Consider the following 27,072-nt stretch of genomic DNA (forward strand, 5'->3'; position numbering starts at 1 on the left):
TCCTTTTTTCTATTAATAAGCACTCAGCTTAATATATGATGATCTGTTTTTAGCTTCTACTTCAAGTTCAATAAATCAGCTTAGTACAAACAAGATCAATACAGATAGGAATCCGTGGGTTTCTTAAAGTACCTCCTAGACGAAGATAAGGTTCATAACCTCAAATGCCAATGCATCAACTTAATCGATTTTAAATAACATCTTTAATGAAGATGGAACACCAACTGTACTTCGTTATCTAGAAGAAATGAATAAGAAGCATGAATACTGAGTATTCTAATCAATACCACGTACAAAACGCAGCCTCATTTTACCAGAAGTTCTCAAAGGGGAGGAGGCACCTTCCGCGCAGACCCTTCCCCTAGACGGCACAACATCATATCCCCTTGCAGTGCAAAAATGGCGGTTGAGTCCTTGCATTGGATGCAAGAAACGTGTCTTTTTATCATACAATTATACATGAGACTGATCTTAAATTCGACATGTCTAAATGCAGCTGGTTTGTTGACGGTATACTGACAAGTATGATATAACTTATATATACATGTCTACATTAAAGGACATGGTATATAGCTTTCAACAAACTTGTAATATGATTATTGCGAGAAAAGACCGCAATATGCGTTCTTGACTTCACTTGACTTCATTCGATTCCTGGAATAGAAAACACAAACAGGTATGAACTTGCTATTCATATTATTGAGGAAGTGAGACGGGAGAAGTGGGGGGGGGGGGGGAGCGGTTGGTGAGGCTATTGGATGGATTTCTAAGAACAGATGGCATGTCCACTGACGTATAGATGCAACATGCAACCTCCTCCCTTACGGAAACACCCAAGCAGAAGCTCCGTTGTTATATTGGATAATATTGGATAAACAGTTTTAATAAACTACTTGCATATGCAGATAACTTATTTACGCAATGAATTTGGCGGACTTTCTGAAATATCTTATTACTGGGAAGCAGAATTCTCTTCATTTCTGAATGTTCGGCGTAGATTTAATAACTTAACAAAAGGGTACCATAAGCTATAGCGAATCTGTACTTTCGACGTTTTACTAACAAAGCACTTGTTTTTACCGTGGGCTATAGTACTTCCCATTTTCAATGCGACACGTATTGCCACAATCTCTGTGTTCATGCTATAGTGGAATTACACGGAAACATATATCAGCAGGGTGTTAAGCCAGAAGATGGAAGGATGTAAAGTTACCCTAGTTCTTTATTCTATGATGCAGCTAAATATGAAATGGGATTATATCGGCTATTCCCTCCCTTGAGGAACAATATAAATGTAAAGGTCACCTGTTGGTTAGGACTGCGGTGCCAACTTGCACAGTACATATTGCTAACCTTTTAAATTGACCAAAGTTTACTAAACCATTTAACATGTGACTTGCTTCAAAATGTTTCACGTAAAATATCTATCCTTATGACACAATTTATCATTATGGCTCTCTACCAGGGATACGAGAGATTCACAATTAATCTTAAATATACTGCAAGTATTGTCGGATATGTTTTTCTTTTACGAGTGTTAAAAGTCTTTATTACACCATTTTTATTGCTTCGAAACCCTTTCCTGTTTTCTGTAATGGATCATTTTGAAATGTACTAAACAAGAACGAGTCCCTTTTTCTTACTTTTATGAAAAATTTTAGTTTACTATTTAAGAGCTGAATATGATTAATAGTCACGAGCACTCTCCAAAGAACGCCATGTCTTACTTTTAAGTTCTAACTTCAAAGCTCTTACCAACATCGTCCTTCAGAATGACGAATTCCGACCTCATCTTTCCTGGTATATTCTCTCGTATCTATCAAGTTCAATCAACGCTAATGGAAACTGCACTCGAAGGTGAAAGAGGCAATCTCTGAAGTGTCCATATACTTCCGAAGAGTACTTTTCAGTTTGTCAGTCTAAAGGAAAGTGCACCATCACTAGAGGGGATGCGTTCATACCAACGACTGAAAAGGTACTTGGGTCAAACTACCGAATAACAAAACCTTGTGTACGATTCTTTATCAATGACCGTAAAAAGTATTCGGCTATGCTTAAATGAAACGAAAGTCAAATTAACTTTTTGAAGAAGACACAAAAAATGGCTGGTAGTGACGTAGGAATTGTATCCTGCAATGAATAACACTGAATATTCATCTCTTTAGAGAAAACCAAAGAATAGAAAAATGATGCAAAACATAACAACGGCTTCAAAGAAAACGTGATTCTTGGATAGAATGAAATATGTGACGTCAACAATTGTGGATAGAAATATTTTGGTAACTGATGAATACTTTCAAATATGATTGCTTGGTATGTATCCAAAAAGAAAATCCTTAAAGTAAACGGTTAACTGATTATCATATGACGCTATTAAACTTACCCAAGATAGAGCTTGAGCACGAAAAGCCAAACAACTTGACCCACTCTCAACCCAGTGCCCTAAAATTGAAACTGTAACCATGTGATGATCATAACAGTGTTATGTCACGGAAAGTACCACGAAGCCAAACGCAACATGTACTGCCCATGATCATTGTTGATGGTTGATAAGCGATCTACATGACGTGTATTTGAACGAAAGACAGAACCATGCACCTGGCAAAAGATGCATGATCTTCATCAAAAGTCAGAGAAGATGAATAATTAATGAAATGCATATTAACATTTCTCTTTTGTTAAAATGTGCTAATAATTATCTAAACATTAATTTCAATGCCAGACCGTGTAATTGAGTAAAATGCTGGAAACGAGGGGAAGAATTCATTCTTCATTTTGTCATTGAACTAAGTCATGACTTAAAAGTTTCCATTGTATCCAAGAGTTGTATACACTGACCTATGGGTAACTTGGTATTTGATATACATTTCCATTGAAAAAAGGTTTCCCTTCCCCGCCTCGTTAGCTTGATTACATCAACCTAATGCAATTGCGAACTTTCATTAGATATGTAAATTAGTTCCCTATTCACGATCCGTCAAAGACTTGAATCAATTTTCTCTCCATTTGCTGTGACTTGATTTGATTATGTGTGTTTCGAGACCTAGATAATGTGAAAGAAAGAGGTTTCGAAGGAGCGAGAGCATCACGGACCAACAATTTGGAGACAACCGAGATCACCAAAGCGAAAAGTGGCTTCAAAAGTTAGCACAATTAGAGTAAAATGGTGGATAAATTAAATAAACATTTGAAACAAAGGGCAATTAAAGTTCTTCGTAGAAACAGTAACTATTCAAAGGTGTAAACGAATTGTGTTTGCGTCACAATCAAGACAATTTCTAAGAGGACGACCTTTCAAATTCGCTCTTATAATGGGTGTCTCAGTACAGTCTTCTGGGAAGACTTTAATAAAATTGTTTACTAGTGACGTGAAAGAATCTTTGTTGTCAATTCCTTGGATAAATATTCTTCAATCGGTAGATAGTATCAGTTGAGTGTTTTGGCAAGAGATAACATGGCTTCATCTTATATTCTTGACGTTTCGTTGTCAACGTATGAGGTCACTTCCGAGTTTGAGTCATTAATTTTCTTCCTTGTTATGATATCAAATTATGATTTTGTCTTTCCAATGTTTTCTAAGCCATAACGGAATAATTGAAATGTATAAATAAATAAAGTGGAAAGAAATTACTTGCAACAGTTTTGGGGGTTGATTTCATGAAACCGTTGATGCTACATTGATACCAGAATTCAGTGGCGAAGCAAGGAACAGGGCCCGCTGCAGTATAAGAAGTCACATTCAACCATTCTAAAACATGTTCTGGACTTTTCTTATACATTTGTCACCTCTGGAATCCCGGATATGGCGTTGTCAGGCTTTCTGCTGCGGACATGATTTGCTTGAATTCCCAATTCGGTGATTATCGGGAGAGAACGTCAACAACTGTAATAAACAGTGGTATGAAAATGAATCAGATCGGAAACAGGACCTGTCTAGTTATGTCACTTCCAAAATCCCATTTCAAGGCAATTAAATATTTTGACTAGTCACGATGTAATAAGTTTTCAAGAACAACACTGTGCAAAAAACAAATTGTCTTAAACAGGATACTTCTGATGACCATGCATGCTAACAATAGTAGACATAAAATAAGCAAGCTGGGTGATTTGCTATAAGAATCGTCGTAAAAAATAAACAAAATGTTAAATAAACAATATTTCTTTAACTCGAGATATTAAAATTACCACTTCCAAATTCTTCATGATTTGCGCAGCCCTTAATGTTTTTGTTCCTGACAAATAATGTCTGGCATGTAACAAACAACAAAGCAAGGTTATTTACATAATTAGGTGACACTACAAATTTCGGAGCTGACAGGGCATCCCAAGCGATGGTATTTAATTTGTGTGGAAAGCCTTTCAGCCTTAAAGCCTTTAATACATGGATTTTGCTGAGTAATTTGAAAAATCAATTTATTGCTTATTTGATCATTTCCTTATACTATAAGTGTTGTTTGCCCGCCTAGCCATCATGTATTTAAATTTCGGAAGTCAACGCAAACAATCTGTAATGAACAGACTGCTAATTAAGCATTTATATTTTCAACAATTAATTGCAAAATCACAAACAGTATAAGGGAATGTATATTTGAATAATGATAACAACTGATAGCTAACATGCTATATTGTTTGTACCTGTACAAAACTCTTATAGCAAAAATTCTCGACTTTATATACCCCGGGAATGGCCGGCCCCTGGTCTTGATGATTTTTTTGTTCATACAGTAATATCAATCAATTTTAGTAGCACCTTGCTTCATATTGAATAACGGCTGAAGAGAATTTCATCTGAAGCTTGGCAGGTAGTATCAACGGCATCAAAAACAGCAAAGATGGCATTGCTCCATGTAAAGATTAGAGCAGGTGCCTCGATTGGCTTTTATAGTATCCTTCATCATCCTAAAGCAATTGTGGTCATTTCCCATCAATTCGTATGACCTCAGAGGAGCTTTCTCTGCTTGGTTGTCAAGTTTACTAAGTCTATACAGAGAGAATGAGATTGATCAAAATAAGCAACCCTAACGAACGAGTAATCAATAAAGTTAATCATCCATTTAAGATAATTGTTACAACAAATGAAATAGACAAGCTCGGAAAAAATTTTGCTTCTTTATTTGAAATGATTTTTTTGGGGGTCTATACCCTGTTTTGGTTCGGGGATTTTGATATAAAAGTTAATTGAAAAATAATACAGAACGAAGCTTAAAATACTGCTTTGAAGGCAGACATCCAGACCGAAATATCTTGACAACTTTCAAGTTCACGCTTTTGTAAGATATATTGTACGCCACTATATCTATGGTACTATCACGTAATATTATTTAGACTTAAACACTTCAGATCTCACCCGCTTTTTAAGGAGCAGAGCGAGCCTTCGACGGATTAATCCATGACTGCATTGAACCCCAGCACAAATTCCTCACTGTGTACATTGTTGTCTTTTTTTTCAAACTTGCATATTGAGGTCAAGACATTTGCTCAACATTTGTGCGATTAATGTTTCGAGAAAGAACCGATACTTCGTTATTAAACGTGAAGGTTGCATATTATTGATCTATACAAATGACCAAAAATGGTCGCCGAAACAGTAATCTCTTATGATTGCTGAGATACATAGTTCATATTAGTGCCAAAAGACAGTCGAAATAGCTACATCTAGGTTTGGCTGCGTTTATAATAGAATGTACCACGAATCTTTCATAATTCACTTCAAAACCTTTTCAAAGAAATTACTTTCTTAGTGTAGTATCTCCTGTCAGCAAAGTACGGACTGAATACATTGTCTCAAACTATGATCTGAAATAAACATGAGCAAAAAGCAATATATTTCCAATTACGAAACTCTCATATAATGTTTTTCAATTGAAGTAGGTGAATAAGTTATGTATCGGTCCGTCAACACTGGCACTTTTCTTTAAAATACAAAGAAAAGAAACTGTAAAAATGAACAAGGTAAACGAAGATAGGGTCTACGGATATGATTGACGATCAAAAGCTCACGTTGATGTGTTTAAACATTAGTTCATCACCCAATAATCCATAACAAGTAGTAGTTAATGGCATAGAGAGCTATAATTAATGTATGTATGAAAATTGTAACCTCATTTCGTAGGAAACTTAAACTTAATTGATTTCCACCATGGTAAACTATGCAATAACAAACATATTCATATTAGGTAGATGCGTCGTCGAGTGGGTTAAACCAATAACCAGCTGGTTGTGCACCACGTTTGTACGAGCGGTCTGCTTTCATCCAGTATGGTTAGTTAATTATATGTAACATGTTTGAAAGTGATTTGCACACAAACTACGGTGTGAAGTCATATCTGACGTGAAGGATACCATGTGATTCACCAAATATAGAATCTTGTTTACAAATCGTATATGACTGCAGCAGTTCAGTGGAATAATGAAAAGAAATATAGGTAAAACTAATCATTGAAATAGAAATACTGAATAAGGGACAATGTTATAAAACGTTAAATGCTTCCCTGTTGCTTTCAGTTGTCCGCTGATTCAATATTTGCAATCTATCCGTAAGCTTTTTCGGAAGTAATAATGCCAAAGGGAGATGTTTGATAAAAATCCTGTATATCTAATCGCGTTAATTTATCTCATTCGTTTTCTATCCCGCAAGGTTTTATCCGCAAGTTTGTTTCGTGGAACACTACAGAAGTATACATCCTTTGAAGAATGATTTCATATGATATCATCTTTTGAGTAGTTCTTAACGTCTTCCTTCAAAATCGATTGAATATCAAGCTGTCATTCCAAGAGCACTTGACCCCCACCTGTCAGAGTACTTCTAGCTATCATTACACAAGGCTACTACATGATGAAAAATAGCGATAACAATGTCTGCGTAAGAACAACACTTGCGTCATCATCATGATTATGTAAAAGTGGAAACTGGAGGAAACATAATTAACTGTCTTTTGGCACGCGGTCTCTTCAGTGAAAATGTTAAAGTTATACATACAATGCCACTATTTCAATGAAAACCTGCAAACAGAACAAAACTTAAGGAAAAGAAATGAAAATTATTATAAGTTATATAGACATGCTCTCTACGATGACACGAGTAAAGCTTGTTAGAGGTTAACGGGTAGATGTAACAGTTTTGTGCTACTGATCAGAAACTAATCATGTTACTCAGGTTTGATATTGTCCCTCGTTGGTTCCTCCTCAGTTCTATATCATTTCAATAGTTATTGATGAATTCTGTCTGCCATAAGGATTGTACACTTAGGTGTGCCTCTTCCTTTCATGTACAACTGATATTGTAGGTTTCTCAAATAACTTGTCTCAAGTGACATGAAGAAATCTCGACACAAAGTTTGTCTATAGGTTTTTTTGAAGTAAAACTGCAAAATGTAGAATGAAAAAAGTTAGTGCTGGCTGAAAATGTCACTGATTCTTAATATCCTTTATAATAATTCTGACAGAGTTGTACATCAGTTCTAGAAATGATTAATAGGTAACATAATTAGTCGTTAATCAAGCATCAGTATGTTGATCGGTTTCCATTATAAGATCGTCAGGCTGTACCTCGTATCGAATGTCGTTCGTTATTTTATTTCACTTGAGCGAAATAAATCATTCTTTTTGAAGGTTAAATAGTTCCTCAAAAGTTCCTTTTTTGCCATTTCGTGACTTGGTTTATCAGTTGTACGTAAATGACATATGATATTCAGTTATTCTTTATTGTAAAGATATATTATTTAGAAAGTACAATACCTTGCAGAAAAAAAGAACAGTTCCTACCGATATATCTTTCACAAACATGTGTATTTCTTATGAATATTTCCTAGTGAGGATGTTTACATTTGAGTGCACGTAAGAATCTCGAGTAGTATAGTGCCTCAGTGTTTCATATATTTCTTAAAGTTTATATGTTTCAAATGAGATGCGTCAAACAAACTCTTCCATATTGCTTTCCATGTGTATGAGGGAAAAATAAACAAGCACAGACAAATGAAAAAACGTACTATTAAGTTAATATATTAATATGAAAAGTGTGTATTATGTTTCCTTTTGCAATTCTTAGTGCTGTAAATTATCATTTTAACAGGCGAAGTCACAAATGAAACTTATTGACTGGTGTAGTGTACACTCCTTTATTATTATACATTGTACGACCCAACAATTAATTCAGTACGTTAATGTCAGTAATACAATATTTCAACAAAAAATGGATTCTGGCAGCAATTAAGAGCTTCATCAATTAGGTTCATCATATCATTAAGGCAGATGGCATTGTATTCATATGCAATTTTGATATTAATGAAGTGTATTCTACATAATAGGCTTCCAGCACACAGCATAAACGAAATCTTACCAACAAAGTAAGACCACAAATTAACTTCTTATGTGTAATTTATGAGTGACTGTAGTTTTCATAATTGATATCTAGAAGAGTACTACTTCAGAAGTGATTTGGTGACATAATAAAATCCAAGCTGCCAGATAAACATTGCAGATATATAACAACATTTTGACTTCCAATCATATTGATCAGTATAAACAAAACAAATTAATGCGAAAGTAATATCTGCAAAATATTAAAAAAATATGCAAATGTATAGTTTTCCAGGAAATTTCAAGAATTGGCACAAAACTCTCGGAGAGGCACACAGTGGTTTCTTATAAGTGGTAGACTTTGGTTTAACTGAGAGCAATCGACTTGTTTGAAGTAGCTCTCGTCTCCCAGACCACTCCATGTCTCCGTACATTGCACAACATTAATACTTTTGGATATAATTAGTTTATCTTTTTTTTTATGTGACGATCATGTTTCATGAGGATATATCTCGTTATCTTATCTTCAGTAGCTCTTTTTTATCATCGCATCCTACAACTTTCTATAGATATTCGTGTTTTTGCCTTTTAACAGTTTAATGCTCTATGATATGATAACCATAAGGCGATTCCTTTAAAGACGGATTTCACGTCCCACTTTTATTGAAACATCCTATTGTTAAAATGCAATTCAAGAAATCCATTCCCCATCAGTTCGTAAACCTTTTACCTCTTTTATGTTGCATTTTTATTTCCCGTCTTACAAGTGAACCAATCTTCTTCTAACACCTTTGGGGTCACATGGGGCTCTACAGAGGCTAATGAAAATCGCAGCAGGAAACAGGAAATATTGCTCTAAAATCAAAACGAATAAGTCTCAATCAATTTGAAGATTTTCTGTTAATTTGATCTGTCCTCCGAGAGGATCGAGGTAAGGTTTTAAACAGGTCGCTACAGTGTGTCGAACGTTACCGTCCGTCCGTTGACCCTATACGAAATTAGAGCAGTCATGTATAGTTTATGGCTTGCCGATATAGTTTCAAACACCATGTTCAGGTTTAGTATGAATCTTGCACCTTGAATATAAAGCAAATTGTTGTAGGTAGCATTAATCTTACAAAAATGTTATTGTTTAATAATATAGGTTAGTTGTTCTTAAAGAATTCACATATAACCTATACAAACCCTATTCAACGTTTACTAGCGCTATACCTAGATTATCTTCAGTTGGATGTAATCATCGATGTTAGAGTGGCCATTTGTATAATATGTTTACACTAATTGATAATATGGTGACAGGTTTAACAATAATCTTCTAAATTATTTGAATACCGCTGATCAAACACAATCTCACACCCGTAGCAAACACACCCATTAACTCAGCACTGGTAACTACAAAAGCCCGTTTCGATATCTGGCTCGTGAATGCAATTTTAACTGATTAAAATTACTTTTGCGGGACACATACACCCATAACATTGTGTGATCAGTGCGGAATTGATGAAAAATAATTGTAGAAAGTTCCCTTTATAATCATTTCTCATTGATACGTGGCCCATTTGCATATCTGAGTTTACAGTTTCATTTGTAAGGCATGTCAGACTTAATCCATGGGGTCTGGACATTGGGTCAATATGCTGATACTTTTAATATAAATAACTACCATATAGGTTCAACAATAGATTTAAACCACTGATATACTTCACCACGGATGCTTTTATATCATCGCTCCCATACGGAGGATGAGATATTGAAGTTCATTTGCCAGTTGGGGCAAATACAGCTATGTCAGTTGTCATAGCAACAGTTGCCATAGTAATGGTTTATTTTCCTGAGTAGCTACTCTCGGGGGTAACCCATGGTGGGGTACCCCAGGGTGACCGGAAGTCTATGATTGAGGGAAGAGTCAAAACGTGTCCGTGAGGTTCGCAGGTAGACTTTGAGAAGTTAATAATAATAATAAATGAACTTATAAAGCGCTAAAATCTACGAAGTATTCAATAGCGCTGTACAACCCTAATAGAACGCCAACTTGAAAAAACGAGTCTTCAAGCAAGACTTTAACTGACTGAGAGTGGGAGAACTCCGCACAGATATGGGCAGACCATTCCAGAGCTTGGGCCCGGCTGATGGAAGGCACGGTCGCTATAGGTTTTCAGTTTAGTTCTGGGAACAGTGAGTGTATTGCTAGACCGCAAGGTATAACGAGTATTGACCTGGAAGGACAGATCGTCTGACAAATAGGCGGGTGCCATTCCATGAATGCACTTATACACCAGGAGCAGTACTTTGAACTTAATTCTGAATTCAACAGGCAACCAGTGCAAAGAATGGAGGATACTCAACGATGGTGTGTTGAAGTCATAGCAGTCTACAACAAGCCTGGCTGCGCTGTTCTGCAGACGTTGCAGTCTCTGAATCAGATTCCCTGGAATACCATGGAGCAAACTATAGCAATAATCCAAATGGCTATGAATGAATGAATGAACCAATGTGCTCATAGTTCTAGAAGGCACATGTTTCCTAATCTTCTTTAGATTAAAAATATAATAGAAACCGGTCTTGCAAACTTTACTGATATGTTTATCCATTTTCATGTGTTTGTCGAAAATAACCCCGAGGTTGCGGACCTGATCACAAAAAGCAATGGAAGCACCACCAACTTTGATAGACTTATTGACGACCTTTGTGAGCTGGACTGGAGTGCTGAGAATAATGAACTCAGTTTTACTATCGTTCAGCTTCAATTTATGAGCAGCCATCCAATCCCTAATATCAGAGATACAATTTTGCATAAGATTGAAAGCATCAATTTCTGTGGTGTTATGCTGCGGTTTAATGCTGTGAATCAACTGAGTATCATCAGCATAAGCAAAACCTGTGTCCAGATGTGTAGAAATGACATTAAATAGAGATGCAGTGTACAGCGTGAAACACAGCGGACCTAGACACGAGCTTTGTGGAACTCCATGCTCAACAGGGATTTCCTCGGAATATACACCATCTAGCGAGACAAACTGTGACCTGGTCCCAAGGTAATTGATGAACCAGCTGAGAGCAGTGTTCTTAATACCAAAGTCATGTTCCAACATGTTCACCAAAACAGAATGATCTACCGTATCAAAGGCGGAAGTGAGGTCTAGAAGTACCATAAGCACAACATTGTGTTTATCAATAGACTGCATGATTTCTGAATGAATCTTGAGCAAGGCAGTCTCGGTGGAATAGTGCTGTCTATATGCGGACTGAAATACAGGTAAAGGGCAATGACGATTACAATGTTGCAAAACTTGATTGGCTATAACTTTCTCCACAAGCTTGGAGATAAATTGGAGGTTACTCACCGGTCTGAGATTATTCAATTCCGGTGGGAGAGTAGGCTTCTTAAGAAGAGGACAAACTTCAGCTTTCTTCCAAGACTCCAAGAACTCACCGGTTGTTATTGACAAATTAATAAGCCTAGTAATATAAGGCAGAAGAGTAGCACTGACAGATTTAACAATCTTTGTGGGAACTGGGTCTAAGTCACAACTGGCCGACGAACAATTTTGCAGTAACTTCGAGACATACGATTCTGAAACCTCCGAAAATTGTTCCAGAGAGGCACTAGGAGGGTCGGAATTGCTATGAAAGCTGAAGGTGGTAGTCTCATCATCGAGCTCAGTAAGAATATTCAGTACTTTGGAGTTGAAGTGTTGCAAAATTTCATTGGCCAGCTGTGACTTATCCGTATGTGGAGGGAAGGATGTATCCGTACTCTTACCAAAGAATGATTTAACCACGCCATATAACCTCCGACCGTCACCCACACAGTAGGCCACCAAGTTGTCATAATAGGCATCGGATGCTTCACTATAATTTTGTTTGAAAGCATCTCTAGCTTCAGTGAATTTTAACCTATTCTCAGGAGTTTTGTCTCTTCTCCAAACTTTTTCACAGCGCCTACGCTCAACTTTGAGCTGCTTCAACTCGGTAGTATACCATGGAACTGTCGGACGAGCAGTAATAGTCTTCGTGACATGAGGGGCGTGCTCATCTAAAATAGAGCGTAAACAAGAAACGTACTGTGAAGACAAACTACCTAGGTCATTCGCAGGAGCTGCGATTAGATCACTAGCTTTCAGGTCGGACTCAAAACTATGCCAATCAATCGCGGATAAACGGCGGAACTCTACCTTCTTAATATGCAATGGGACTGTTGGTAGTTCTAGTTGACAGTGAACAAAACAGTGATCTGATGCATAATCGGAGTCGTGTACACCAAGAACACGGGTGTTGTCTAAATCACGAGTAATAATCAGATCCAGAGTGTTCCAACTAACATGTGTAGGGAAAGAAATTGACATGTTGTGTCAGCCCAAAAGTATCCAGGATAGAGCTAAACCTAACAGCCGCTGTGTCATGAGGTTTATTAACATGTATGTTAAAGTCCCCGCATATAATTAGGGATTGGTCACAATTGAGTAGCCCGACAAGGAGTTCCTCAAACTCATCCAAAAACCTAGTGACTGAAACTGGGTGGGCACTAGAATACGGAGTACGGTATATGAAAGCAATAACCACACTAGAATTCTTATAACGCAGGGACCAAACCGAGAATTCAAAACTATTCTTTTCCCCCTTGTCTTTACAAACAGCGTGAATATTCGACTTGAATAAACTACTCGTCCCTCCACCAATTCCTCTAGCCAGACGTGACTGAACAAGAAATTTAATCCCCCCAGCATTCAACTTACCCCGAGTGATATCGTCGATCTCCTTAATCCAAGTCTCGGTGACAAGGCAAACATCTAGATTACTCTCCACAAAATGATCTAAGACCATTGGAATTTTAGCACAAATGGAATGCAAATTTATGAGAGCCATAGTGAATTTCACGGGAGACCGTCCTGGCAAGCCAGTACACTCAGGATAGATAACATTGCTAATGTTTACACTACGACGTTTGGACTCTTTGAATTTTATTGACCGATCCCTGAATTTACCTGCACGTTTCCCTCTTTGTTTAGTGGTAGGTGTCTTCCCAATTCCACAATCCAATATTCTACCAAGCACTGAAAGATCTAACTACTCAGCGCAGCGACCAGAATAGACTGGATTACTGTAACGTAACAGCTCATCTTTTGTGTACGAATGGAATGTCGGATTGCTGAGGCAGATAACAGGACTACTGGGAGGAGTGTAATGAACCCCGGAATATCTATTTACCCGGCTACGAGGCCTAAGCATACCTACTATGGTAGGCGCACACAGTAAGCCAATGAAGAGTATACGAAGGCTACAAATGAACAGTAGTGACGAAGATAGGACTTGAAAAAGTGACATCCTCGCAGGAAAATACGAAATAGAAAACGAGTCACTCGGAATTCACAAATACAAGGTACACGATGACACCAAAACGACTTGAAAGGAATGTTTCAAAGCCAGAAAACATACAAAAACAACAGAGAACGAGACGCAGCCGGCATTAAACATCGGCGCCGTTCAACGGTTCAAGTAAGCGAGAATACTTAAACCATTGAGCTGTACTGTTCCAAGTGTTCTTTCCTCAACAACATGATCATTGATTTGCGGAAATGATTTGAAGTCCATGTTTCGTACCATAAATGACATTCTTCAGAAAAGGAAATCCACAAACTACCGGACCATGACTCTGCCAAAGACTTGGCATATCAGTTTGCAACGTATTTTGCAAGTAAACTTGAAACCATCCGGGGCAATTATCTGTCGAAATGGTGAGTCTTCCACGCCATCTCCCGTTTCTCACTCTTGGGACACATCTGATACAATCAATGAGGACGATCTTCGTGAGATAATTTCCAAGACACCAAGCCTGTCTTGCATTCTTGATTCTCTGCCTTCGTGGATGGCTAGATCGTCGTTGGACTCTCTTCTGCCAACTATAATAGCAGTTATTAAATGCTCGCTCAGATCTGGTATTGTTCCAGATACCTTTAAGGAGGGTGTTATCACGCCGCTCTTCAAATAGCCTAGTTTAGACCAAACTCGTTGAAGAACTACAGGCCTGTTAGTAACCTTCCCATCTTATCCAAGGTGCTCGAGCGCTTTGTTGCAAACTACATGACCGAGAACGAACTTCATGAGCCACTACAATCTGCTTATAAGTAGTTTCATTCAACTGAAAATGCCTAAATCAAGATTCACAATGACATCTTGCGGGCAATGGAGAGCTAGGGAGTAACAATCCTTGTCCTTCTTGATTTTGAGTAGAGTGTTTGACACCATTGACCATGAAGTTTATCTGCTGGGTGTAAATGGAATTCCTCTTGCCTGGTTCAGATCATACTTGTCTGGATGATCTCAACGTGTTCTCATAAGAGGCAAATATTCATCGATCCAACAATTAGTGTATGGCGTGCCACAAGGATCGGTATTAGGTCCTTTGTTGTTCGCCGTTTACATTATTCCTCTCGGACATACTTCAGCTACAACCATCACTCAGATCATCGACAGCCTCGCCTCAGTTTGTTGTACCCAAAACTCACAGCGTGTCATTTGCGGATCGGCCATTCACATGTTTTGGTCCCAAATAGTTAAAAGCTCTATTGTGTCTCGCAGACCCCCGGAACCAAAGGTCAAAGTAGTGCATGATTTTGTTTTGCTTTAACTCAGAGGAAACATTGAATTGACATAGAACCCCCACAGGTGTCATGAAAAGGTCAGGTACTATCAAAATATAAGGATTCCATGGGAACCGAGGTCAAAGGTCACATGGTTAAATGATAAATGTATATTTTATACCAGTACCCAGTTTCTGGAGTCAAGACTCCAAGTCTAGTCTTGTTCAGTGTAGGGTTTACAAAATAATGTACATATCAATTTGTTCAATGGAAGAGTCGCAATTCCATTGTCAATTTCACAGCTGTCAATAGTCCAGCCAACCCAATCATTCTATATCCCGATTGGTTGCATGGGCGGGGCTTGTCCGGTTGCTCATGTATACGTGTATATATGTGATATTGATATCAAGCGTGTGCACACCTACGTATAAGAACGCACATACCCCACGATGATTGCGCGCATCTATGAATAGTAATTGTTTGGGGCGTTTTTATCGCAAGGGTTTTTCATTGGGTTAGATCCCTATGTAGGAGTGTCAGAAATGTTAAAGAAGCTGATATCATTGGCTAGTTTACACTATGACGTATTCAGTCGGTCATGTATTATGTCAATCCAGACAGTTTTGATTAAAAACCGCGAGGTCAAAAGTTCAACCCTAATGTCCACTGTAGAAGAAACATGACCTGGAAATCCATCCAGGTCCTTATGTACAATTTTCATTGTCAAATTGTTTTTTTTTTCCATCTTATCAGTAGTGTACTCTTGGGTGTACTTGAAAATCCATGTATTAAATAATATCAGGCATGTGCGACATCACACGAGCGCTCAAATTTTTGTAGAGTTTTCCATTGAATGGGATTTGCGTGTGCGGGAGACGCGCACATTTGAACGCGAAATGCGACAAAATATATGAGTCATGTTAGCTTTCAAAAACGGTACTGCCAGATTGCGTAGCTAATAGTAAATTTGTTGATTTGAAATCAGTGTTTGCTGGCGATGAGATATGCAACTCCGTGGATTGCCCTCTTGTTTAATGTTTGTGTGTGTTCAATATAACATTTATCTTATTTTTCCAACAACATCATTATTCGTGTTGACATTGAAGATATGTCTGAACACAAAAAGAAAAGCTAGTTGATAAAAAGCACCATGATGTTACATATCCGACAACTCATGGCTACCGTATGATTCACGTCATAAATAAAGATGGATCAGATTTCGGGACGAATTATGTCATTTTCTTAGAATTAAGTTGCCCATTTCAATCATCTCTACCATATAATATGGTGATAAAGATCACAAGAGATGCACAGCAGCTAAAGAACTAAATCACAAACATTATCATCTGCATGTTTAGACACTAGATGTGTTTGCTGTAATCTTAGGTTCCTTGTTGTTTCAGTGAATACATTCCAAAATATAGGCTGAGAAAGTTCAAGTTACACGTTTGAGGTTTAGAAAATTGTACTTGTTGAACATAGTTCACAGAGTGTGTATTTTAACTTATCACATCGAACAAAGAAATGTAAAATCCGTTCAAATTACATTTTAAATAAGTTTATGTAAGGGAAACACAACCGATTCTGTTGGAATATAACGAAAATGTCCCCTTCCTGTTGAATCTACACCTAGAAACCGTATGGTACCTTCCTTAGCAAACCTTCCTTGGTAACGGAAAGACTTATAGAACTGAAGCACATTAAGTTATCAAGGGAGATTATATAGCAGCAACTTGAAATAATATGAACGTCACCCTGTCGAAACCTATCAATCAAGCAACATTAAGCATGTCAGCGGTTTTACAGCCTGAGGAAGATCTTGAGGCTTCTCTTATTTGCAGAAGGAAATAGGCAGTCTTTTAACCTATTTTATAAGTGAAACTGAAATGTCAAGATTAATTTCTCGTCTTATTCAACTACACTGAACATGTCTCCAACGGTAATTGGTTTTATTAATTCAAAGGTGTGATACAAAAACTGTATTGCATTTGGAAGCTGATTCGAAAGTGTCTCCGTTATCCGTTTGGTATTTCATACGCAGTATTGTTTAGTCAAATGTGTTTCATATTTCCTTTTTCTCTTTTTTTATACTGAATTTGACAGAGTTTGCACCTTATCTAACAATAGGGATCACTGTAACCATCATTTGTGCAAACAAATGAAATATATTTATGGAATCATAAACGAAAAAAATCATAAATTAAAAATAGTCCAGGTAAAATGTGTATTTTCTCCGATTTATTTTTTTTTGCATAAGAGAAGCAGATTTGATAAGCTTACGAAAAATGATATAAATATTTACATGTTGTATCTTCCAGATTGCATCCATAAAGTTACAATAAAAACGTGTTCATGAAATAGCAAATGTTCTCAAGAAAACATTCAAATATGATTGAGAATTATCCAAAGCAGAAATGAAACTTAACTCAAAGCATTACTCATCGATGATAATAACTTATTTATAATATAAATAACGATGGATATTCAGCAGTGACATTAGTTCACATATCTTGGTAAGCAAGACAGACTGGATAATTGGAACATTATGATTGACCGTACATGCTATATCATAATAAAGTAACAGTAAAAAATGTTTGGATAAAGCGGTCATTCCAAATACACAAGTTTCACTTTAAAGTGTTTAAACTTGTTCTTTTTAAAGTGATGATGAAATTGTCGTCTTCATATTTTTCTACTTGCTATTACCAATTCTCAAGTTAGGGATCTAACATTGAGATAGACGCTTCACGTAGCAGTCTGTATGTAATTGACATTTTACCAAAGTCCCACGTGATTTGCACTTGGAAAATACACCTTCCCAATCACCCACACCGTCATAATAGGCTCTCATGAACAGGGAAGTTCTTGCTTAAAACAAAATAGTACCTACTTATTATATTATACTAAATGGAATTTTTGATGAAAATCATACTACCAATAACGGTAAGTTGAGTACATCTTTACCAAACTTACCAAATAATCGATTTTCCTTCAAAATATTACAGAAAAGGTGAAATTAATTGTTAGTTTTTCTCTCCATTTGTTGACTATAACAACTTGCAGTCCGCGTCGCAAAGTAGGTTTTATTTCTTAAAATAACAGAGAATTGATACATCTTTATAATGACGTAAGTATAATTAATTAATAATATTTATAATTATTTCTCTAACCATGCACCATTTGCGACCACCTGCTTACCTAATGTTTCCATTTCTTCATCTTTGTGAATGTTACAAAAATAATCCTTTCCTTCTCGTGCATTGTACCTGGTATTAAAGTCATGACAGACGTACCGAAAAGTCATTTTCTTAATTCAGCTCTTACTGTTTTCGTCGTCAAATGTTTCACACCTATTGGGGATTACTCGAAATAAGGTTTCTATTTGACTATATTAAGACACTTTCTCAAATGTATTCACCAAAAGTAGGTTAATCAGCAAGCTCCTTTTTTTTCTCACAAGAATATCTAGCACATTTAAAGGCAAATTTTGCATATTCAAACTTTCTTATTTCATTATTAATTAAAATTTAACTTGGTTTGTCAAGCTGATGACCTACATTGCTATAGAATATAGTTTGGTTGCATTTGTTTCCATTATTAACTCAAATAGCTGCTTAAATTGATAAACTGATAATTGATATTCAATGAGACCTTTGGTTTCAACTTCATAGTGACGCACGTCTCAATTCATGCGATAAAAAACCTTAGGCTACTCTACTGAAATTGCCAAATGATTATTTGTACTTACACCATTTTTCTCTATGGGAATGTTGGGTAATTTTAAGATATTCAAATTACCCAAGAGGGCATGCTTTTTATCGAAAGATATTCCTTTCGGCATTTTGAAAATGAAACTTGTCCATGAATTATGTTTTGGCACTGTTGATTAAGTTTAATTAGTTCTTTAATTAGTTGGTACTTTAATACAATTGATCAATGCTCTGATAGATTACTAACACTTCGTCCACATTTCATTCGCTGATAAGAACGTCTACTTCAAACAAGAAAAATAAATTAAAAGCGGAATCCCGTCAAAGTTATATTGACAATCACTCTCTTATATGCGTTATCTGAGTAACATAGGCCTACGACTCATCTACTCTTATTAAGAAACCTTTTTTAAGACAATACGGGAATCTATATCAGAATAAAAACATACAGAAAAGTGTTGCCAGCACGTTATCAGGTATAGGTTACCAGGTACAGGTTACCAAGTATGTCCTAACACGGCTTCTTCGGCATGGATTTCTACTAAAGGTTTGAAAAGTAATACATTCATCCTTGGGTTGGAGGAAGACGTTGCTAATCATCTTTCAGAGATGTAAAAATCAATCAATATACTTTGGCATGAAAAAAGGAGATTATTCAAACAAATTGATGATAAGTTCATTTAAAGTTCTAGCATGATTTCTGACACCAAGAAGAGAGGAACATTTGAGATGGAAAACTCAATCAATATACTTTGGTATGAGAAACGAGATTATTCAAACAAATTGATGATAAGTTCATTTAAAGTTCTAGCATGATTTCTGACACCAAGAAGAGAGGAACATTTTAGATGGAAAACTCAATCAATATACTTTGGTATGAGAAACGAGATTATTCAAACAAATTGATGATAAGTTCATGTTAAGGTCTAGCATGATTTCTGACCTCAAAAAGAGAGGAAAATTTGAGATGAAAAAACAAACACTGCATTTTTGCTATACCAGGAACTAAGAATAGTTAGTATGGCAAACAAACCATATGCGTACCTATGCGCATGCTCGTTACTCTTATGAGCATAGGCACAGTTAATTGGTCTAACTCTTAAGTCACTTTAGATCAATAGTAGCAGCGCTCTTTTAAGAGCTGTGAAGTCGCTCTAAATAAACACTGCTCCTCAATAAATTTGACATCGTCTATCAGATACAGACAAAATAAATTAGCAAATGCAATTGTATACTGAGAGTTGAGAGTTTTTGAACAAAGTTCATTCCACGTCATTAATACAGTCATATAAATATCAATATCTAAGTTATTATTTATTGTCACAGGTTTATATGGGATAATTTCAACTTATATCAATCAATCATTCAACCGACCATTCAGTCAATAATGTTAACTTGCTAATAATTGTTAACATTTTTTAACACAAGTGAATGTTTTTGAGTAAATTCACGATTGCGGATTACGTAATAATGGAAACAGATTTTGTTTCGTGCAAAATGGAAATGAAAGTCTTCCAGTATTGTGACGTGGTTCACCTTCACGTCCGGGTTTAATAACGTTTAATATGCACTGGCGTAACAAAGGAAAACGGGGGGGGGGGGCGACAAGGCCCTCTTGTCCCAAGATTAAAATAACATATAAAAGTGACTTACAAAACCATTTACGTCACTAAACTTTGAAGGCCACATTGTTCTTCTATTAGAGCGTTGCAATGTGCTAAATTCATTGTGCATCTATACATTATCCTTGCACTTAAAATAATAGATAATATAGACAAGTACCGCATTATAGATATGCAATTACATTGATTAATGTTATCAAGCAAACTTAAAGAACTTCAAATCGAAGGGATAAGTTTGTTTTAAATGTATGTTCTCAGCACAATATATTTAAAGTTAGTACTTTATAAAAGCATTTAACAGTATAGAATTTGATAACAAAAAAAGTCGATATTTTTTTATATTATGGAGACGGTTGCATACTCCAGACGACAATCAGTGGCATCGCTTGATGAGTTTAATCTCAGAAAGTGTAGCCGTTAACAGTTCTTATAGTCAAACATACACTGACAAAAATATCAATGTATACTTTATTGGTCTAGTCAGAGAGAGAGAGGGGGGGGGGGGGGAGAAAGAGAGGAAATTATCAATAATTCACTATTAAATTTATTCTCCATTTCCTCAGAGATGAAGCATTGCACTAGGGGATACTAATTTATATACTGTATGAAACTAATGGGATTCATACCACTCATATTGTGCAAGATATAATATAACATGACCAAATCAGAATTTTCAGAGGTTCGGGCTCTACTGATGAAAACCTCATCGATTACTTGACACAGTATCAATAAATATGCCCTCAGGAGAGCGTCTTCTAAGCTACTTTGGGGGTAAAATGGAAACGATTTTACCCCTTATGATGCCTTGAAGATAACAAACCAGCATTATGATCTGCTAGCACTGGAAGTTGTTGACTCTTCATCGTGTAGGGTAAGTTTCAGGGTACTGTCTAATCAGTTAATGGAATAATAGTGACAGTGGACGTATATCTATAGAATATATAGCCATACATAAATAGCCCTTCACAAAAATGTAATCAAAATGGAAATAATTCATCAGAGTAGGTAAATCAATAAATACTTCCATAGCAGTTTCTGTACTACATGTACTGTACTGAACAATGGAATCAGTTATATATATATATATATATATATATATATATATATATATATATTAATCATAATTCTAGTCGAATCTTGTTTTATTTTATCAAAAAGTGTGTCACATGTATTCATGCATTGTTCAACTTGCACCGTTTATACAACGAATAACTTTCTATAGTTTTATATTTTGTTGTTATCGTCTTATGTCATTTATATAATTCGAACGTTATATTAGCCGATTCGGATCATTTTAATCCTTAAAGCGTTTAATTGCGTTGCATGTATATTCACTGTTACTGTAACATCGCATGTATGCAGCCAAAGACTGCTGTTATAATTCATCGCTCCGCAATGAACGCGAAATGCGCAGAAATATGAAGTCTGCAACGCATCCTGCTATAAGAGGTAATATTAAAAACAATATACTGTTTGACAACTTGTTGTTGTCTGGATGCACATTCTTTATAAATACCTGGCACCGTGAATACATATAGAGGGCGCTATGGTAATTAACACCAGACAATTGACACCAGGTAATTAACACCAGACAAGTATCAGCTTCCTTGTCATCAGAAGAAACATTGCCAAGGTATCCAAATCAGGGTATCTGCACTGGCTCGGCTAAAAGCAGCCATTTCAGATTAATCATATACATCTCTCAAATACACCCTGTTATTCTCAAACGCCTTCAATACAAGACGCAAATTATAGCTATTTATACACCTTTATAAATATTTAACATTGTGGTTTCTTGTTGTTTTACTAGTTCATATGGATGGTTCCTTTTTCCAAGGCCAGTATTCATTACTAAACAATAACGCCTGAAGTAATGAAGACTACAGAGTAATACTAACATATGCGGTTGATCATTAGATTAGCATTTAGTAAAGGTTATCCTTGTATATCCTTATACTTATATGCAGTCTGCGGAGATAATGTTATTTTGATTATGGTTCATACGGGACTAACTGTCATACTACGTCGCATAGAATATTCTCTCTTGTCACTAAAATAATACTGAATACAGTATTCCATATATAAATATATATATATATAATATTCCTTTCATCAGTCAGAAGAAAAGGAAGAATATCTTCGTGCAGGGAATGAAGCAGAAAGTTAGTTGAATGATCATGTGTTCTCTTTTTATAACATAATACATGATATACCTGTGGCATGATCCTACAGTGAAATTACGACCTTCCTACTGGTTTCGAACTTCTGGACATTGTCCATTGCCTACTTGGTTAGGGTGTTTCGCATATTAAGCGGGATGCATTTATAATATTATAAGAAGAACTCATTACCAACAAACTTTTTGCTTCGCTCCCTGCACGAAGACATTTTCTTTAGACTTTTGAAAACGTTGGCTGAAACTTACAGCCCCAAACACGCAGTGTTAATATATCAGTATACTTCATTTAAACCGAAACTGTAAGAACTGTTGAACCCCTATAGCGATATTACCATCAAGACCTTAGTTTCATATATATGTTTGTCTTTCTTCTTTCTAACCTTACAGTTAATCTCTCTCAAATATCTTTGTGGAAAGTCCACGATTGAGGAATTATTTCCAGATCACTTTGTTGATAAAACAAAACCCAATGAAAGGCTACTTCACCTTTCAGTATTATTTATCGAACCATCTTATGCAAGTTTACTATAACATCGTGTGTCAATATGACACATTCTCTTTGATAAAGAGTTGACATGTTTTCCAATGATATAGTTTGATGAGTATATATCATACAACGCCATGACACGATCATTGCGATTTTCCAGAAGGCAAATCCATATTTTCTATGTTAGATCAAACTGCACAGCGAGGTCTACGCTTTAGCTACAAGGAAGGGAAAATTTGACTTCTCTGAAGGACGAAACCTGGATATCGTAGTACATAGAAAACCAAACACAAAATGAAAAACAAAAATGAGAGTTATAAGATTAATATCGTTTAGGCGTATTTATGATGAAGGGAAGAATGTCAAATTGGGAACATATGTGCAACTGCTCCTCCTGAAAACCCGTTGCAATCAAGTTAACAAGGTTTTCTCACTTCACAAAATGTCTTGATCTCCCATATTTTCCTGATTATTGAAACATATTTCTCACAAGATGCTCCTACAAAGCCGTGCCATGGACACATCAAGACAGAATGGCCAACCGCCATACGGCGGTTCCAAACTAGTAGGCCACAAAAGTGGCGGCGAAAGGTGTTACCATCATCCGACGAGTCAAATACGCCGCTTGTTTTAACGGCATACACCACCGATTGGATCTATGGACGCAGTCTCCCCCCCCCCCCCAACCCCCAACCCTGCTTCCACATTGCAGGTCTTAGAAACGTAATTTATCCACCTGCATCTCATTGTAAAATTTTAAGACCTCTTTCCTGTCCTTGTTTCACTGACTTAGTTCGGAATACAGTCGTTATTAGTCTATTATTACGTCATCCTTATAGGATAGGTCAAGCGACACGTAACTGATTTGTTTTAAACTTGCAGCATACATTCCTATTTATGTCACAAAATAACATGCCAAATATGTAAACTCACGCTGGGTTGTATTATAATTCAAGTAGTTATGAGCATGTGGGTCATGACGTCATAGGGGTACTATATCCGTAACCAGAATGTAACGTACCTAATATGCTAATGTTTTTCACAGAACTAAACAAGTGTCGTCTGCTCCGAATACGTACATGAAAAAAATGGAGTTTTCTCGGTGCGTTTGTAGCTCTGCACGATACTAGGCCCGAGGAAGTTCCGACCGATATTCAATACCTTCTATAAGCGATTGCTTTTTCGTCGCGAACTCTACATAGCCTACTAAGCCTAACTGAGTGCTATATACCTAGGCCAGACTAACTTGCCAGTCTTTTCCTTCGAGGAATGCGTTCTTTCTTCTTCATTATCCGAAACAAACACATCCTCGGTCTTCGTTTTTCTATGGTTAAACATGTATGGTCGAACCCCTCCCCCCTCCTCACACCATGTGTTCCACCACTAAGCTGGTGTCCTAAGCTGTCGGTGTCTATAATTGGCATAGCCGGTAGGCTTAGCCATTTAACGTTGTCGTTAGATCACAAAGCGTGTATATAAGCTATATGCACATGTACCCACAGTATATACATCATGTACGTAAGCGTATACGAGTCAATAGTGCAGAGTCGGTAAGCAAACAGTGACGTCATTTGTTTACTACATTCCATGTTAAAAGCTGTCGGCCGATATACAATTTACCGCTAACTAAGGAGAATGTTGTACTACTTACGCAAACAATATTTAAATTTGTACGTATTTAGGCCTATTGTCTTATTTATTCTTGGAGAAACATCCTTTCAATTACTTTTCTATTATGGCCTGTTATAAGAGAGCTACTTTCCTTGACTTTTAGAAGTTTCCATATGACTGTATTGTATTATATTGATTCCCCTCTTTGCAAAAGTTAGTAAAACGTATGAGCTAGTTTTCGTCATGTAAGTATTCCAAGTGAAATTATGAACAGTCGCTGCTACATGTCGCTTGGCCTTGAAGTTTAGGTTAACTAATCATTATTCACAGTGTTTATTAAACACTCTGCATCGAAAAATAGAAGCTAAATACAGCATTTGAACTCAAGCATAAATATAATAGCCATATGTACGGAAAATGCAACACTTGCGCCTAAACACTGGCGCCTTGGGGAACATTATTTTGGAACACTTGATCTATTTAAAAGCTTTCCTGGTGCCACATGGTAAAAATATCCAACTCAAATGAGAGTGGACGGGTGGGGGAGGACATTTAATTCCTAAGAGGGCCAGAGAGCAAAGTTGGTTGGAGCATGACATAAAGAACGTTCTGCAGTGTGTTATTCTCTCGTTTGCCAAACCGTTGAAGTTTTTGACTAATATTGTTAGCATTGTTCGGGGTGAGATGTACGTGCAGAATGATAATGTTTTTGTGTATCTTTTCAATTCTTTAAGGTACCGTGTCAGCAGACTGGGACAGATCCAACGGAAATGGCAGTTTTGGAGAAGAACTCCACCTGGTTGGTCTACTTCATTCATGTTACAGAAACTCCAACAACTATACTTGTATAGTCTTACTACGAGTCGGTCAGTAACGGAAAGTCAAATACATTGACTGGCTTCACGAGTAAACTTTAGACGAGGACGATCGGGCGGAAATTTTAATCGAGTTTAATGGGACGATAATACTTACTAGCGCCAATGTTCCTCTTAGAGGAGAAAATATCCCTAAGGTCCCTAAGAGACATTGCGCTAGACATTCGAGTGACGCTGGCCGGAAGTAAAATATGTAATTTAAGAACACGAAACGAGACGCATCCAACTGTATTAAGGCAATATTTTCACATTAAAAATTAACGTGAAATTATGTTATGAAAACCAAAGGTTGAATATAACATGAATTTGTCTTTGTCAGGTTTGTAATACGCAGGGAAAGGCTATACGTTATATATAAAACCGTGTAAAAGTTTCTCATATCACTGCTACAAGATATATTGGTTTCCACAGACGTACCAACTGTCTCTTGGTCATATGAAGGAAATTTGTTGGATGAGGTATTTAACAGCGCAACACATTGTATCTTGTGACCACCACAGAAGTACGTAAATAATTATTCCCCGATTTCATAATATCGATAAAGTACACTGGCTTTCATGGTTTTACACTTTACCAACACAATTCCTTACTATTAATGTCATTTAGTATAACAGCTTGCCAGAACTACCGATTAATGTGCGAAAAAACGAGGGACTTTAAAAAAAAGTAGCCTCTACGTAAACGACTTGCAGCAAGCATAAAGTTGGTCCCGATTAGTGCAAATGCCACTTATATTTTTAGTTTTCCTCGAAATGATATAAATGTATAAGTCCTCACGTTATAGCGTTTGTCCGGTATAAAGACTACAAGTACAAACTGTGCCATTTCCTCACAGCTTCTCTGCCGGACAGCATTTGTCCAAAGTGACTCAAATTTCTAGTGTCCGTCAAAATATACGGGCCAAGTATGACCTGTCCGAGCAGTTTATCTCGTCGCAAATGCCCCTTTTGCATAAGTTGAATAACAAGAACTGTTCTTTCGATGAAGAAGGCAGGTATGACGTAACTAAGCGACTCTGCAAAGACTGGATTCACAGTACCTTTAATAGAGGGCGTTCTTTCTGTTTTAATTTTCTCGCTGCCACAAACTAGTCTGACCTTTACGTAGGTTTCTGCGAATGAAAACAAAAACAGAGAATCAGAGAGAGAGGGGATAAAGTTGTTTCTATTGAATGAAATTTTACTAAAAGTTGTAAGAAAGAGTTTAATATTGATGTATTTACAGACAGGCCTGCTCATTTGGCTTGAAGGTGGTAATCGCAACCGCACCCCCCCCCCCCCCCTCTTGTTTTGGAGGTTTCCGTAGTACTGTAGCAAATGAGTTTGAAAATGCCAACACATCTTCGAAGATTGATTATGTGTTATACTGCTATCTCCAATCGGAATCTATAATGGATTTGGTATACGTTTGTACATCAATCAAAAACGGAATGTAGCAATCCAAAAATGTAGCAATCCATCCATACAGACTATTCTGGACATGCATCTGAAGGCGACGACATAGGCTGAACTATGTATTTATGTTCCCTATCCCTATCCATGCAGGAGCCATTTGTTTTATGATTGTTAAGAACTTGCCTACACCCTCTGGCTGAATTGAAGAAATGATCACAAGTCAACTCCAAGGAGCCATTGGACAGCCATGCATGACAGCTATGTGTAGTTCAGTATACATACAAGTTACTTCAGGGGATTCCAGACTGCAGGGAT

General features: G+C 36.7%; 2 protein-coding genes across 6 annotated transcripts in view; both read right to left on the reverse strand.

The window, feature by feature from the left end:
- Positions 1–3,811: 3,811 nt before the first annotated feature.
- LOC139969277 (uncharacterized) lies at positions 3,812–15,086 on the reverse strand. Its single transcript, XM_071974193.1, has 2 exons — positions 11,643–15,086; positions 3,812–3,883 (listed from the first exon to the last, which is right to left on the reverse strand). Exons 1-2 carry the CDS (start codon positions 12,642–12,644, stop codon positions 3,812–3,814), a joined length of 1,074 nt encoding a protein of 357 aa, XP_071830294.1. The 5' UTR covers positions 12,645–15,086.
- A 2,016-nt stretch (positions 15,087–17,102) lies between these two features.
- Positions 17,103–27,072, reverse strand: part of LOC139969044 (synaptotagmin-15-like) — a 150,542-nt gene continuing 140,572 nt past the window's right edge. For all 5 annotated transcript variants that reach the window (XM_071973771.1, XM_071973772.1, XM_071973776.1 and 2 more), the window contains one exon: positions 17,103–26,474. In XM_071973771.1, the coding sequence (XP_071829872.1) occupies positions 26,167–26,474 (308 nt within the window). In that variant the 3' untranslated portion in view covers positions 17,103–26,166. The remainder of the gene's footprint in view (positions 26,475–27,072) is intronic.

The sequence above is a fragment of the Apostichopus japonicus genome, chromosome 6 (genome assembly GCF_037975245.1).
Source record: "Apostichopus japonicus isolate 1M-3 chromosome 6, ASM3797524v1, whole genome shotgun sequence".
NCBI lineage: Eukaryota > Metazoa > Echinodermata > Holothuroidea > Aspidochirotida > Stichopodidae > Apostichopus > Apostichopus japonicus.